General features: G+C 40.5%; 1 protein-coding gene across 1 annotated transcript in view; it reads right to left on the bottom strand.

Moving 5' to 3' along the window:
• Positions 1-3988: 3988 nt before the first annotated feature.
• Positions 3989-12836, bottom strand: part of tln2a (talin 2a) — a 46429-nt gene continuing 37581 nt past the window's right edge. The window contains exons 45-56 of the mRNA XM_070911229.1: positions 12597-12763; positions 11452-11635; positions 11177-11302; positions 9956-10072; positions 9498-9683; positions 9261-9368; positions 8703-8808; positions 7933-8057; positions 5496-5684; positions 5214-5396; positions 4910-5035; positions 3989-4117 (exon numbers count right to left, since the gene is read on the bottom strand). Of these exons, the coding sequence (XP_070767330.1) occupies positions 3989-4117; positions 4910-5035; positions 5214-5396; positions 5496-5684; positions 7933-8057; positions 8703-8808; positions 9261-9368; positions 9498-9683; positions 9956-10072; positions 11177-11302; positions 11452-11635; positions 12597-12763 (1746 nt within the window). The remainder of the gene's footprint in view (positions 4118-4909; positions 5036-5213; positions 5397-5495; positions 5685-7932; positions 8058-8702; positions 8809-9260; positions 9369-9497; positions 9684-9955; positions 10073-11176; positions 11303-11451; positions 11636-12596; positions 12764-12836) is intronic.

Raw genomic sequence — 12836 nt, 5'->3', positions numbered from 1 at the left:
TGCTGGACAAATTTAGCACGGGCCTCAGTTCATAGCACCGACTCAATATAGCTTCAGGTTTAGTGCTGACTCAGAAATACCATCTTGTCCTTACTCTAAACTGTCACAGACACTTAAAGAGACCTTGTTCGCTTGCCAGAATAACCTCTCTGTTATTCACTGGGACGGGAGAACTTGTGGTGCCTGGTTCTGCTGTCTGTCAGTAGCCTACCGCTGATGAGACACCGTGAGGAATTTACAGGCAGACATATTTTATTTATGCAGCCAACTGTTACATTTTACTTTCTGTACATTTTATTTCCCAACATAAAGGTCTTAATGCTGTTGTTCAGCTCCACACTGCCAGGAATACAATTGTGGTGGAGAACTCAGTTCTTATAGGTCTGGGTATTGATCCTCAACACATTTTGAGTACCAACCAAAATGTGTTTGTGGACTGAAAACTGCCAAGTGTCGAAAGTTGGTATTGAGTAGTATTATCTTGTTCATCTTTGAGTCTTTGACCAAATATTATTATTATTGTTATTATTATTATTTTCTTACTTTGCCTCAGTCTAAAGTCCTTTATTTAACACTGGTGTATATGTGTATATATTTATATCCCCCAAAGTAAGTAGTTCTTTATTTTTCAGTCAAATGTAAGTATATTGAGTCTGAACATACTGGAATCAGCCAGCAGATTTGGAATGCGAAGATGGGGTGAGATGTCTAGAGAGCAACTATTGATTAATTTATGTGCTTTATTTACTTTTTTTCCAATGCTCAAGTTCATTTCAGAAATTGTCTTCAAACCAGGTTGGATGCAGCTTTGGCAAATTTTTATAATGGGGGGGGACTAAAGATATTTCCAAGTTCTAATTTACGTGGGAGATATTCACACGAAACTAAGCAGATAGTTAATTTTGTGCGATAAAACATTTTCGGAGTTGTGTTGTCTCTCCCTAAATTTCGCTGTCAGAAATGAGCATTTGACCAATGAACTTTGTGGCGGTTTACGTTCATGAGCTTGAGAGTGGAAGAGAAGCAGAAGGCAGCACCTTCTTTACTAATGCAGGTCTCAAATGTGAGAAAAATGTGTGTTCATAAACCAGAAAGTGAGGATATGATGGTAAATAATGACCAGTGTAAAATGCACACACATTTCTGTCTTTGCTCCGCGAAGGAAATAACCACAAAATGAGACTTGACACACAAAGTTACATTGAAATGCTTTATTTTCAGTGAATACAAAAAATAGTTTTATTGAGGCCAGATAAATATCTTCTATATTGTATGTTATCACCCAGCTTTACTGTGGTAACTTCATAATTTTTATTTCTGTTAAGGGACGAAAAAACATACAGAACACTTCAATTACTCCACATCATTGAAATGCGTCACGACATCTTAATGGTGACAGATATATATCGAAATGTTCTTATCACATTTATCTTTCAGAGAGGCTTAAAAAGCACAAGAAAGAAAAGAAAAAGCCCATCCATAAAATTTCAGTGACTTCATAACATACAATAAAGCAGTTGACAGACCAAAATCTGCAGCCTGTCGTAGTGTACAAGCACTGTGGTACATGCCCATGGAATGCAGTACAAAAATGTGTTTATATATATATATATATATATATATATATATATACACACTGATGGTACATTTTAAAACAGCAACACATTTTTTTGACTGGCAGACAGTTCCTCGGTCATCCCCAAAAGACCTTAGATGTGGCAGAGTGAGTAAAAGAGACAGATAGAGGGGATGCAGTTGGTTCAGGATTTAAGAGGAAACAGTACATTAACAAGTGGGACAACAAATGTCAGAAAACCCCACGGACATGAACCCACATTCCCCCAAAAAATTGCTTGTCCAGCACCTTCTACTGACCGATGAGGTGAAGTTGTCACTCAAGCAGACCAGACACTGTATGGGCTACGGACTAAGGCACTAATAATAACACTACAGACTTGACTGATGAGCAGTGGACCCCCCCACCCCTTCTTCCTACGCTCACACAGAAAATACGTCAGAAAACACCTTTGAATTCAGACCCAACTGTTAAAAAAATGAAAAGTGATGGTCTGTCTTTAGTTATTTGCTATACTGTCTGTATGAGGAGGTCAGAATCACTCAGTGCACCCTTAAAAGTTGAACTCTTGTTGCTGTATAAACAATAAAAAGAGACGCATCTGAAGCACAAAGCCATGCATTTTCACAGCAGGACCTAATCTTACAAACATACTGTAGTTTAATATTGAAACACAGCCCATATAGTAAGACAAGGAACCAAACACACTACAATCAAACTCGGTAAACAAAAAAGGTTCCTCTATTGCAGCGGTATAAGTGGTATAATTCAGTGAAGTCGCACGGAGCACCCTTAAATTCAGAGGCTGATGAACAAAAAAGGGGATTAACTGCAGTGATTAGCGTTGCAGTCACTTCACGTACTTTGACCTTGATTCTTTTGGTTTTATTCGTTACAATTAGCATGTTGCGAGGTTATTTTCAGGTTTTGAATTTTGCTGCTTTCTCAATTTACAGAATTGGAGGTGAATTGACTCAAATCAAATCCCTGGCAGGGGTTGAGTATTGCTGGAAAAGGGACTAATAATCACTCACTAACCGTGGGATAGGAAGTAAATCTGCAGGGAGTAGTAACCATCAGACAAAGCACAGAAACGGCACTGCACGGCATTCAATTGATTCAAGAGGTCTGAGGTATTTATAGGTGTTTTTAATTTGCATGATGTTGTTGTAGCCAATCAACCTGCCTGGTTATTCTAACCACATATTCTGCACGATATCATCTCCTATATTTATTACTTTAAGTTTGCATGGCGTAAAGGAAACCAATACTGCCCCCTAAAGCACCATCCATATTATTGCATCATGATCAAATTCTGTTTATACCGTTAATACCGGAAATGATGAGCACTAAAAAAGAAAAGATGTTTGAAGGATTTGGGAAGATATCCGATCTGCTCTGCTAGTGGTGGTAACTAAGTGAGACTATTTCTGCGTCTGAAAGACCCCTCTCTGCTAAAAATACTCTGTGGAGTAATAAATATTCCTTCTGTGGTAATCTGTCTTCTGTAGAAAAGCATTCTCATGGTAACATAATGTAAAACATTCTACTTCCATATTCGAAGGCTCAGACAAACATGTAGAATTTGTTGCATCGTAAACAGACTTTTTGCACGTAGCGCCCATCAATATCAGCATTAAAAAAAATGACAAGAAAGTGAGCAAAGACACTTGTATCACTGTCTACTTCAAAGGAAGATTCCCAAAAAACTGCTGTCCATTATTGAAATTTACAGTACAGTCCAAGAAACACCAATATGCAAAATCATACCTTCATTCATATTAGGGTTAATGACCACTGAAGTAAAGTCGAGACACATCACATGATTTAAACACACATCAAGGTGCCAAATTGGAGCTTAAAGGCCAACATTCATACAATATCAGAGTACCGAGCTGAAGTCTTTTTGCTCTCTGAGTGACGCTGCAGTTAAACGTCTATATCACATGAACAGCAATACAATCAAGTTTATCTTAAAAGTGTATGAACTAGAGCTGCAAACTGTAAAACAAACAACAACAAAAAAAGAGCTTAGGCGCAAACATAAGAGCGTATGAGCTGTGCTGTTTGTCCCAAGGCATGTCACATTCTGGTTGAGATTACACCGGTCAAAGTAGTTATGCTGTACATGAGGACAAAAAGCAGTTCTTCAGTTGAATCACAATCTTTACGTTGATTTCAGGAAGTAGTCAGTTCCACGCAGTAGTATTTCAAACTTGCTAGTAGTTGAGTTTAAGATCTTTTTCCGTATCATGTGGCCAACGGTGTTCACTGCAGACGTGGGCATTACTGGTTTCTTACAACATATCTGAAGTCGCTGTGGGCCACATACCTGTTCCAGTGTGCCATTAACACAGGTGTGCTCTTCACACTGCTTCAAGCATACGCAGCAGTGACGGCGAGTTTCAATAGCTAGTTGTCGTCCTCTCGTAGTTCGCTGGGCAGGAACTTGTACTGCTGCTGCCGGATCTGAGCCAGTTTCTTCCTGGCTTCTTCCAGCTCTCTCTCCTTCCTCAGCATCTCCTCCTGGGCTGCAATGATCTAGACAAAGGAAAAAACACACTTGAATGTAAAGCATCTAACATTTTAACTATTAGACTCTACTCTGAATGTTTTTGTTTTCTGGCTTAAAAACATATTCGGAGATGGCAGCTCAATACAAATATGTAGAATTCTGTCCACTTTTGGTTAGCTTATAGTCAATATTAACAAATGAACAATCTGTTTGCCATCTCTCAATGCTTCCTCTATGGTTGATGTGTGTTTCTTTGTGTGTGTGTGCAAGTGTACTACACTTGTCACATTTCTAAAGTTACAAACACAGTATCTGGACGAAGGAGAAAAACATAATTTCTGAGAACTGAGAACGTAAAAAGAGAAGTGGAGGTATGGATTTATCAAGAAGCTGAGGGTCTACATTTTTTAGAGGCATTAAATCAATGCTGCCAAATGTCAGTGCACAGCGGTGTGTGACAGCACAGCAAATACAATTTAAGAATGTGACAATAAAGGGAAACTAAGGACAGACGGTATTTCTTGGTGTTAAAGCTTTGGATGTTTGGAAGTGAGTAATCTAGTGCTAATAAATCCAAATGTTCATTGTGAAAAAATCAAAACAAAAAACGAATTTACAATGATAAAAACTGGTCACCAGGGCTGGAACATACAAGCTGCTGTAGATTGTAAATTTGGTTGTTTACTAGGATTGGAATTGACTTTTACCTCCCTGACATTACATCTGATAATACATCAGTAATAACTGAAAAAAGGTTGGAAGGATTTCCTGTTTAGGCAACAGAAGCTTGTCATAATATTTAATGCTGAATGTCTCACCTGTGCTATTCCACCCACAAACTTCGTCTTGACCACCACGTTGTGGTCATCTGCTTTGTCAAATGCCGCTTTCTGAGCTGCCCGCACCAAGTTGTCTGATGCCTTTTTTACTGCATTCCCAGCAATCTATTAGAGGAAGAGATCAGTTGAGAACAGCGGAGAACACATTATTACTATATTAAATATTAAGCCCTGTAAACGCTGGAGTAAACACGAACACTGCCCTGCTCCATGTCATGAGAACTAAATGTTAAAACAGTTGACCAAAGTGCGGCATCTTGTTTGGAGTGTGTCCGTGCTGTACCTGTAGTCTCCTCATGGCCTCAGAGTCCTGGTCAGCCTTCACCTTACAGGCCACCAGCAGCTGGGCAGTGGAGGCCGCCACCTGTTTGGCTGAAGAGATGAGCTTCTCCTCGCTTGCATGGCCCTGCACAGAGGCGTTGGCTGCCTCACACAGGTTGCTGGTTGCTGCTGCCACCATACGTGCCTAGAGGAGAAAAGCAGTGAAAGAAAACATAAGTTATTTTGTTGGCAAAATTGTGCCTCAGATAAGCTGCATAAAAACGACCCTCCACTACACACTTACGGCAGAGATGAGCCCCTGCGACCATTGGCCATCGTCCACAGCATTGGCGGGGATGAGGCCCACTTTGCCCTGAGCCACCAGCTCTCTCTGAGCAGCTGAGGCAGATTTGACCAAAGCGCTGGTGGCTGCAGCGATGGACTTGGCTGCCTCCAGAATCTGCTCCTCGAAGTTCAGCGTCTCGTCCGCTTGCTGAGGGGGAAGGAGACCAATCAGTCAGACAGGATGACGTCTGTCACAAGGCTAAAGTTTGTTACCTACAGTACCACCAGGATTTAAAGTAAATCATCCTAAATGTGACCCTGGTCAACTCAATCTACAGTGTTTGTCTACAAGTCAGTAGTGAGTAGTAGTCAGTAAGTGTAGATTTTTGCGTTGATTTTTTTTTAACGGGACTTTGGGGTGGAAAAAGTTACATTTGATTAATCATTTTGCCATCAATACTGAAACAAAAGACGACTTCCAAAAGCTTCACACAGCCAGAAACAAAGCACCTTTTAAACTGTATGTATTAAACTGCTGTATGCAAACAAAGAAGAAAGAAGACTGCACAAAGATTATCTGTCAGTGTTACACATTCAATCATACTCAAGTCTGCCTGTTTAAACACATACACACACACGTACACACACACGGACAAACACATTCATACCACAAGTCTGTAGACAGAGCGGGACACTGTAGGAATATGTTTGATATATAGTTGGGACTGAATAACAACCTAATATATCAAACATATCAGACAGAGCCCTGCAGAGAAGGCCTCCGGTGGTGGGGGCAGGCAGGGAGGGAGGGAGGGGAGGGGTTAACTGGGAGCCAGAGGATATATACTGGGACAGGCTTTAGCTAGAACTACCACAGATGGATAGATGGATGGATGGATGGATGGGTGGTAGAAGGGGATATGGCTGAAGATAATATAATGTGGAGGAAGTGAGATTTCAACTCAGCAATGAGGAGTGTTTCAGCTTCAGAGATAAAACTCAAAAAGTAAATCTTTGATGGGCATGGATAACCAATAAACTGGGTAAAATGGGAGATCCTGAAATGGGTTATGGGAAGCTCAAATTAAGAGACTGGTTAAGTTTGACCATAAATCGAGGTCAAAGAAAAGCTGATGGGAATATGTAAACAGGGAGGAGACGGCACAAGACACAGAGCACCCTTTCTGTGAATGTCGAAAAACAAAACGTGTCATTTTGTTACTGTGAACTCCCGACATTAACACTAAAACTTAGATATACGCCACAAGAAACAACAGTGAACAGAGTCATGCTCCAAGGCATTGCTATGGAAAGGAAAAGTGTCATGTACAGCATTGTGTACTGTGCAGTCCAAAGACATCTGATCAAAATAATCTAAAAGGCACCAAAACTCTGACGGACATTATGATTTAAACCACTATTATGGTACACAATATCTATATTTTACTAAAGTTACTTCATACTTCTACTCCACTACATTTCAGAGAGAAATATTGTAGCAGCTGTAGTTAGTAGTTACTTTTCAAATTAAGATTTTAGATAAAGAAAACATATATTAACCACCCTTCGTTTAGATGTCTATGAATTGTTAACAGTTGTACTCTAAACGTCTCACATGGTTTCACTTAAATAACTGTTCAAGGCCCAAAGATGTAAAATCCCAGTAATCATCAGTAACCCCTCAGATTTATCTTGTGAGCCTTTGGAGGGGATCGGACTCAATATCTGATCATTTGTCATTTGTCATAGGGGCCAAGTACCTTCACTTTTGATACTTTCACAGATACTTTTGCTGATAATAGTTATGTATTTTCACTTTTGAATGTGGGACTTACACTTGTACTGGAGTATTTTTTACATTGTTGTATTGGTACATTTACTTTGGTAAAGGATCTGAGTACTTCTTGCACCACTGGAAACAAACTAACCAACAGTATATAAAGCAGTTAAAATTAGGCCAATGCATCATTATTATTATTATACTCATGAAATACGTAATAATATAACAGAAGGCCATCTTGCAAAACTTTTACTTTTTATATTTTAAGTATATTTTCGTTAATAATACATTTGTACTTGTGTAACATTTTGAATGCGTGACTTTCACTTGTGAGTGTTTCTACATTGTGGTATTTCTACTTTTACTAAAGGACCTGATTACTTCTTCCACCACTGCCTACCATCTATACATTTATATTACCATTGTAATGAAAACTTGTGTTTTATGAGTGTTAACCTCCTGTGATATACTGTTTCAAAATGAAAACAACATTTTCTTCTTTAGTTAGAAAAGCCTCTATGTTATGTTATGGCGTTGTAGCATTAAAGCTTTACATAATGCAAAACCATCTTCTTTTCTACAGCTCTGCAACTCTTCTAGGAACAACACTGTTGTGAAGTCATGTCTCCATACACTGACAAAGTCCCACAGAGTTAACAGTCATGCAGTCACCCACCTTGGGCTTGGCTCGGGGTTTGAGCTGCTCCAGCTTCTTAGCTGCCGCTTCGATGGACGCTGCTGCTCCGAGCAGCTCCGTTTCTGCAATCACTGTTGGATCCTCGGGGTCCACCCACTCTGAACCTGAGGCGCGCATGCACACACGCAATTAAGATTAACATTTAAATACGAAAGTAGGATTTCAGAAAATACTTCACAAAGTGGTGTGTCAAAAGATCATGCCTCACAACAACAACACTGTGAAAAAAAAATACTGCATCCCATGCATATCTGATGGAGGCCACAAACTGCCATTCACTGCAATGAAGATGGAGTGATTTATTTAAAATGAGATGGCATGTAAAACAAAGCGCGGTGAGTCTATGCACTTGAGAAGCCTGCGAGCAGCTGATTTCAAAATGAGATGAAATGAATCAATGTTAGCGCCGAGGAGAGGAGGTGTTGAACAGCTCACAACTGGTGAAGTAAGTCACAGTACAGAAAACAATGCTAACTTACCTCCATCTGTAGCAAGAGAAGGAGGACAGGAATATTACCAAAACTTTGTTTAAAGGATGGTTCTATTTCTGTTACTTGGGAGATTTAAAAAATGTATTCTGTTATAGATGTAGTAGCCTCCGACTGGGGATTGTAAACAATGGAAGCTTCATTAGTAAATAAATAAAAGTTCTTACATCACTTACTGATGTAGATTTGAGTCCACCACATATAACACTGTAAAAAGAGTCAGTGTGTAAAGTGTGGTAATGTGTGTGTGCGAGCCATTACCTTTCATGGCCTCTGCAGTCTGGATGAGCTCTGTGACAGCTCCTGCCACTCGTTTAGAGCAAGCTGCCAGCTGCTGCTTCTGCTCTCCAGTGGGCTTCTGCAGGACCTATACACACAAAAACACGCATACACACACATCGAACAAAAAAAAAAAAATTATATTGCATTTTCATTAACCCCTAAAAATCTATTAGACCCACACTTGTCTCCAACCTTACAAACTAAGTATGGTCAAGCATCATTCCAAAGCACTAAACTTGATGTCCCAAAAGAGGAATAAAACAATATGGCATCTTGGGTTTGAATATTTCACTGCGAGCCTCATACAGTTTTTAAAGAGGTGTTGGAACAATCGGATAAAAAAAATGAAATGAAATTAATTTGAAAAAAATGTGGAGACTAAGACGTTAATGGTCTGATGTATTTATGAGAGCATAAATAATACATCTAAAATTGTTATAGGACATTAACATTCATCATCTTACTTGTGAATTCTAGCAAAAAAGCTCTCTCTCTCTCTCTCTCTGAAGATACTTACTAACACAATGTTCAACCTACCAACAGCACTTGTTCCAGCAGATCGATGTATCCGGTTGTACACTCTGATCCGAACATCAGTGCTCTGTTCTTCACCTCCTCACTGACCTCTGGATGGTAGGCCGCTTGCTGAAAGACAGCAACATATCGAATGTTAAACTTGTCCTTTTTTATATATATATATATATATATATTTTAGACACCATGTAGGACATTATACATGTATGACCTCTCCTATTGGCAGGGTAAAAAACGAACCTTGCAGGTGGTGAGCATGTCTGAAATAGCCTTGCGGCTGAGGTTGGCTGTATGGATGATGTCCTCCTGCCGAGCAGAGTTCCCTGCAGCCACTGCTTTAGCAGTTGCCATGGTGATGCCCTTAGTCATGCGAATGAACTCCTCAGGTGTGGTCGTCTTGTTGGGAGCATCCTTGGATTGAAACAGCTGGGGACGACAAAGTGGGTGTCATTTGACAGGTAGTATTCAAAGTTGATTGGCAGACTGTTAAAACACATATCTCCAGTGTTTGCTGTCTGTCATTTTAACGTTTTTATGATCGGATCGGTGCTAAGGCTAAGGCGCTAAGCCAAAATATTATTCCTGAATCATCAAAGACATCATTCAGCATCAATCAGTCGTAATCCTTGTGCTACTGGTGATACTGCATTACTGTTGTCCAGCATCCATCCATGCACATGCCCTCCACCCATCCTCACCGACATCTCCTGTTTGATACACTCGATGGTGGCCTCCAGCGCTCTGGTGCCCCGAGTGGCCTCGTCCTCTACAGCCTTGACCGTCTTCAGCAGGGACGTCACGTTGGTCACCATCACCTGACAGAAAAACAAAAAGAACACAGAAAATGAAAAGGCAATAATGAGAGAATATGAACAAAGACAGAGGCATTAACAACTTACCTGCATACTGCCACATCCAGTCATGTTTTACACAGCTTACACTTACATGTCTTACCCCGACTTTGAGATCTGTATATTTCATATTCAACAGTGGCTCCCCCATGAAATGTCTTGTAATGTAAAATGTACAGTGTAAGCATATTTAGCAAATGTTGCCCTTTTTTGTATGATCATAGATATAAGCCCCTAGTGTCTTCTTCTGTGGTTCGAGAATTGCACAGGACTATGAGGGTGTACTACATCAAGCTGAAAGACAGGTGGCGCACAGCATCCATGCAGGAAATGAGCACACAGCCCTTGAAGCCCTCAAGACTTGAAGCTAAAACCTTACAGATGGTTTACAAGGTTTTTTTTCCACCTCAGGTCCTAAAATTGCATGTGAGGCGTGTTGTTACCTTCTGAACTCCATGACACACTGACAGAGTGTGAAACTGACTTTTTTTTTTTTTTTTTTAAACTTCACAGCTCAAGGTGATAATGAGCAGTCAACAGTGTCATCATTGTGAACTGCGGCTTTGAAAACGTACTCTGCATATGTGTTGAAGCAGAGGATTCAGCTGATTTATCTTGGATACAGATATCCCAGTTTCCTGTTATACAGAACACCAATTTCCTGAGTATTTACATCACTGAGACACAGTCTTCACTTTAACTGATGTGAACAGGTTTCATAATGACAGGAGAGGTGCTGTAGCTGATTAATGCCAGTGCCTGAGGAAGAGGAGGATGTGCAGTATGTGGGATAGTGTATAGTATAGTGTAAGTATTTTCATCAGTGTAGATTTAGGATTTTAGATTTAATAGACCTTTAACATATCAGTTGCAAGCGACAGAAAGACTATTTTTATCATTGGGAAAAAAAAAAAAACATAACTGAATTGATTTCTTACAAGAAAAAATTACAAGGAAACGATTTCTAAATCTGAAACAGACACCATATTTAACTGCATTTAAGCCCATTGGAGTCCTTTAAATTAGAAGACATAGTTTCAGGACTTGCAGACTCCCTGGTCCCCTCACCTTGGCAGCGCTCTTCAGCTGGTACATAGATGGATCATCCGCTGCCTTCCCAGCAGCGCACTTGGTGGCACTAATGAGCTCAGCCAGCGCCTTGGCCACATCTTTGACAGCATTTATCAGAACCACCTAGAGAAAGGACAGATAGGCAACACATTATCACAACTCAGCCGGGGAAAGAGACAAACCTCTGAAAGGTTATTCTCTGCTCCTATTTCAGGCATAGTGAATAAAAGGACAAACAGGAAACAGAGAGGGAAAAACAAGCCTGGGCTAACCTGTGTCTCAGGGTCATCAGAGCCAATACTGGCAGCTCCCAGTTTGACCACATCTGTGAGCTGGGTAATGGTTTTGGCAGAAGACTGGGCAGCCTGAGACAACTTGTCCTGACCGGAAGCTGCGCCAGACACCAGCATCTTTGTGTCCTCAACCAGAGCTTTGGCCGTCTTCAAAATGTTTTCCCTGAGAGAGAGGAAGCAGAAAAAAAGGGAGACAAAAGTGTTTTTTTCAATGACTGATGCCCTGATCTAGACGTTTTACTCCAGCGGGAATAAACTGTAAATGTGTGTGAATTACAGTCATCAAAACGATGCACACTGGCGCACATCTCTTTTCATATCAAAGGCATTCGTACATCAAAGCTGGTGCAAACACACGGAGGATAGGTAAGATCATGCTATGAGTCAAGTCAGATATTTTTCTAAAATTGACAAGAGAAATTGTAGGAAGCTTGCTGTAAAGTTTCATCTTGATTTTTAAGGGAGCTGCATGACATAAATGAGCTAAAAAGTGATTCCGTTCTCTTTCATCCTGCCCGGCAGGGCTTCTCTACATTTTTGCTTTCATGATTCTTCAGTGAGGTACAGTACCATTTCACAAACCATTATCTGCAAGGATCTAGGTTAATCATTTTTGGTCATAGCAGCATGTAATGTGCCAAGTCTCGTCTTAGATCATTAGATATGTATCTCTTTGAACTCCAATCATTCAAAAATAACTAGGCCAACCAAGTTTATCACATGTCAAACATGAGATCATGAACAGTTTTACTAAAGCAATGTGGGGTTTCCTAGAATATAACCAGAATAGTTCTTAATTTCTGAATCTTTTGCTCTTTTTTTTTTCCTTTTAGCACCATGGGAATCCTGCCTCCGTGTAGAGTCTTTACTCTAAGAGCAAGAAGAGTAAGAGATGTGACACTTCCTCCATCCTTCAAACCCCTGAGGGTAATTTGTAGTTTCTAACTTAAGAGATTTCCTGCCCTCTGTTCACCAGCTAATATGTCATTCTGTCAGTTTCAGATGAAAGATAACCAGAGTGCGGATTTTCGACTACAGTCACGTGTTCTACTTGTAGACTTAGTGATGTCTCGCACAACTGAATGTGTATACAGAAGCCATCGGGTAACGTTTCCGGCTCTAACCTGTGGTCAGCGAAGGACTCGTCATTCTCTGCATTGAGTGTGCCGGCAGAGGCAAACATGATGGTGGTGTCCAGATCGGCGATGATGCCAGACACTGCGCTGGCCGCGGTGATGCAGGCCTGAGTGCCCTTGTTGCCTGCCTGGAGGGCTGAGAGCACCAAGGACACCTGAGGACACACACACACACACACACACACACACAGACATCACACCCTATAATCATACAGGTGAGGATGAGCA

Source organism: Enoplosus armatus, chromosome 1, assembly GCF_043641665.1.
Source record: "Enoplosus armatus isolate fEnoArm2 chromosome 1, fEnoArm2.hap1, whole genome shotgun sequence".
NCBI classification, from domain to species: domain Eukaryota; kingdom Metazoa; phylum Chordata; class Actinopteri; order Centrarchiformes; family Enoplosidae; genus Enoplosus; species Enoplosus armatus.
Note: the sequence above shows the minus strand (reverse complement) of the source record. Positions and strands in the feature narration are given on the sequence as shown.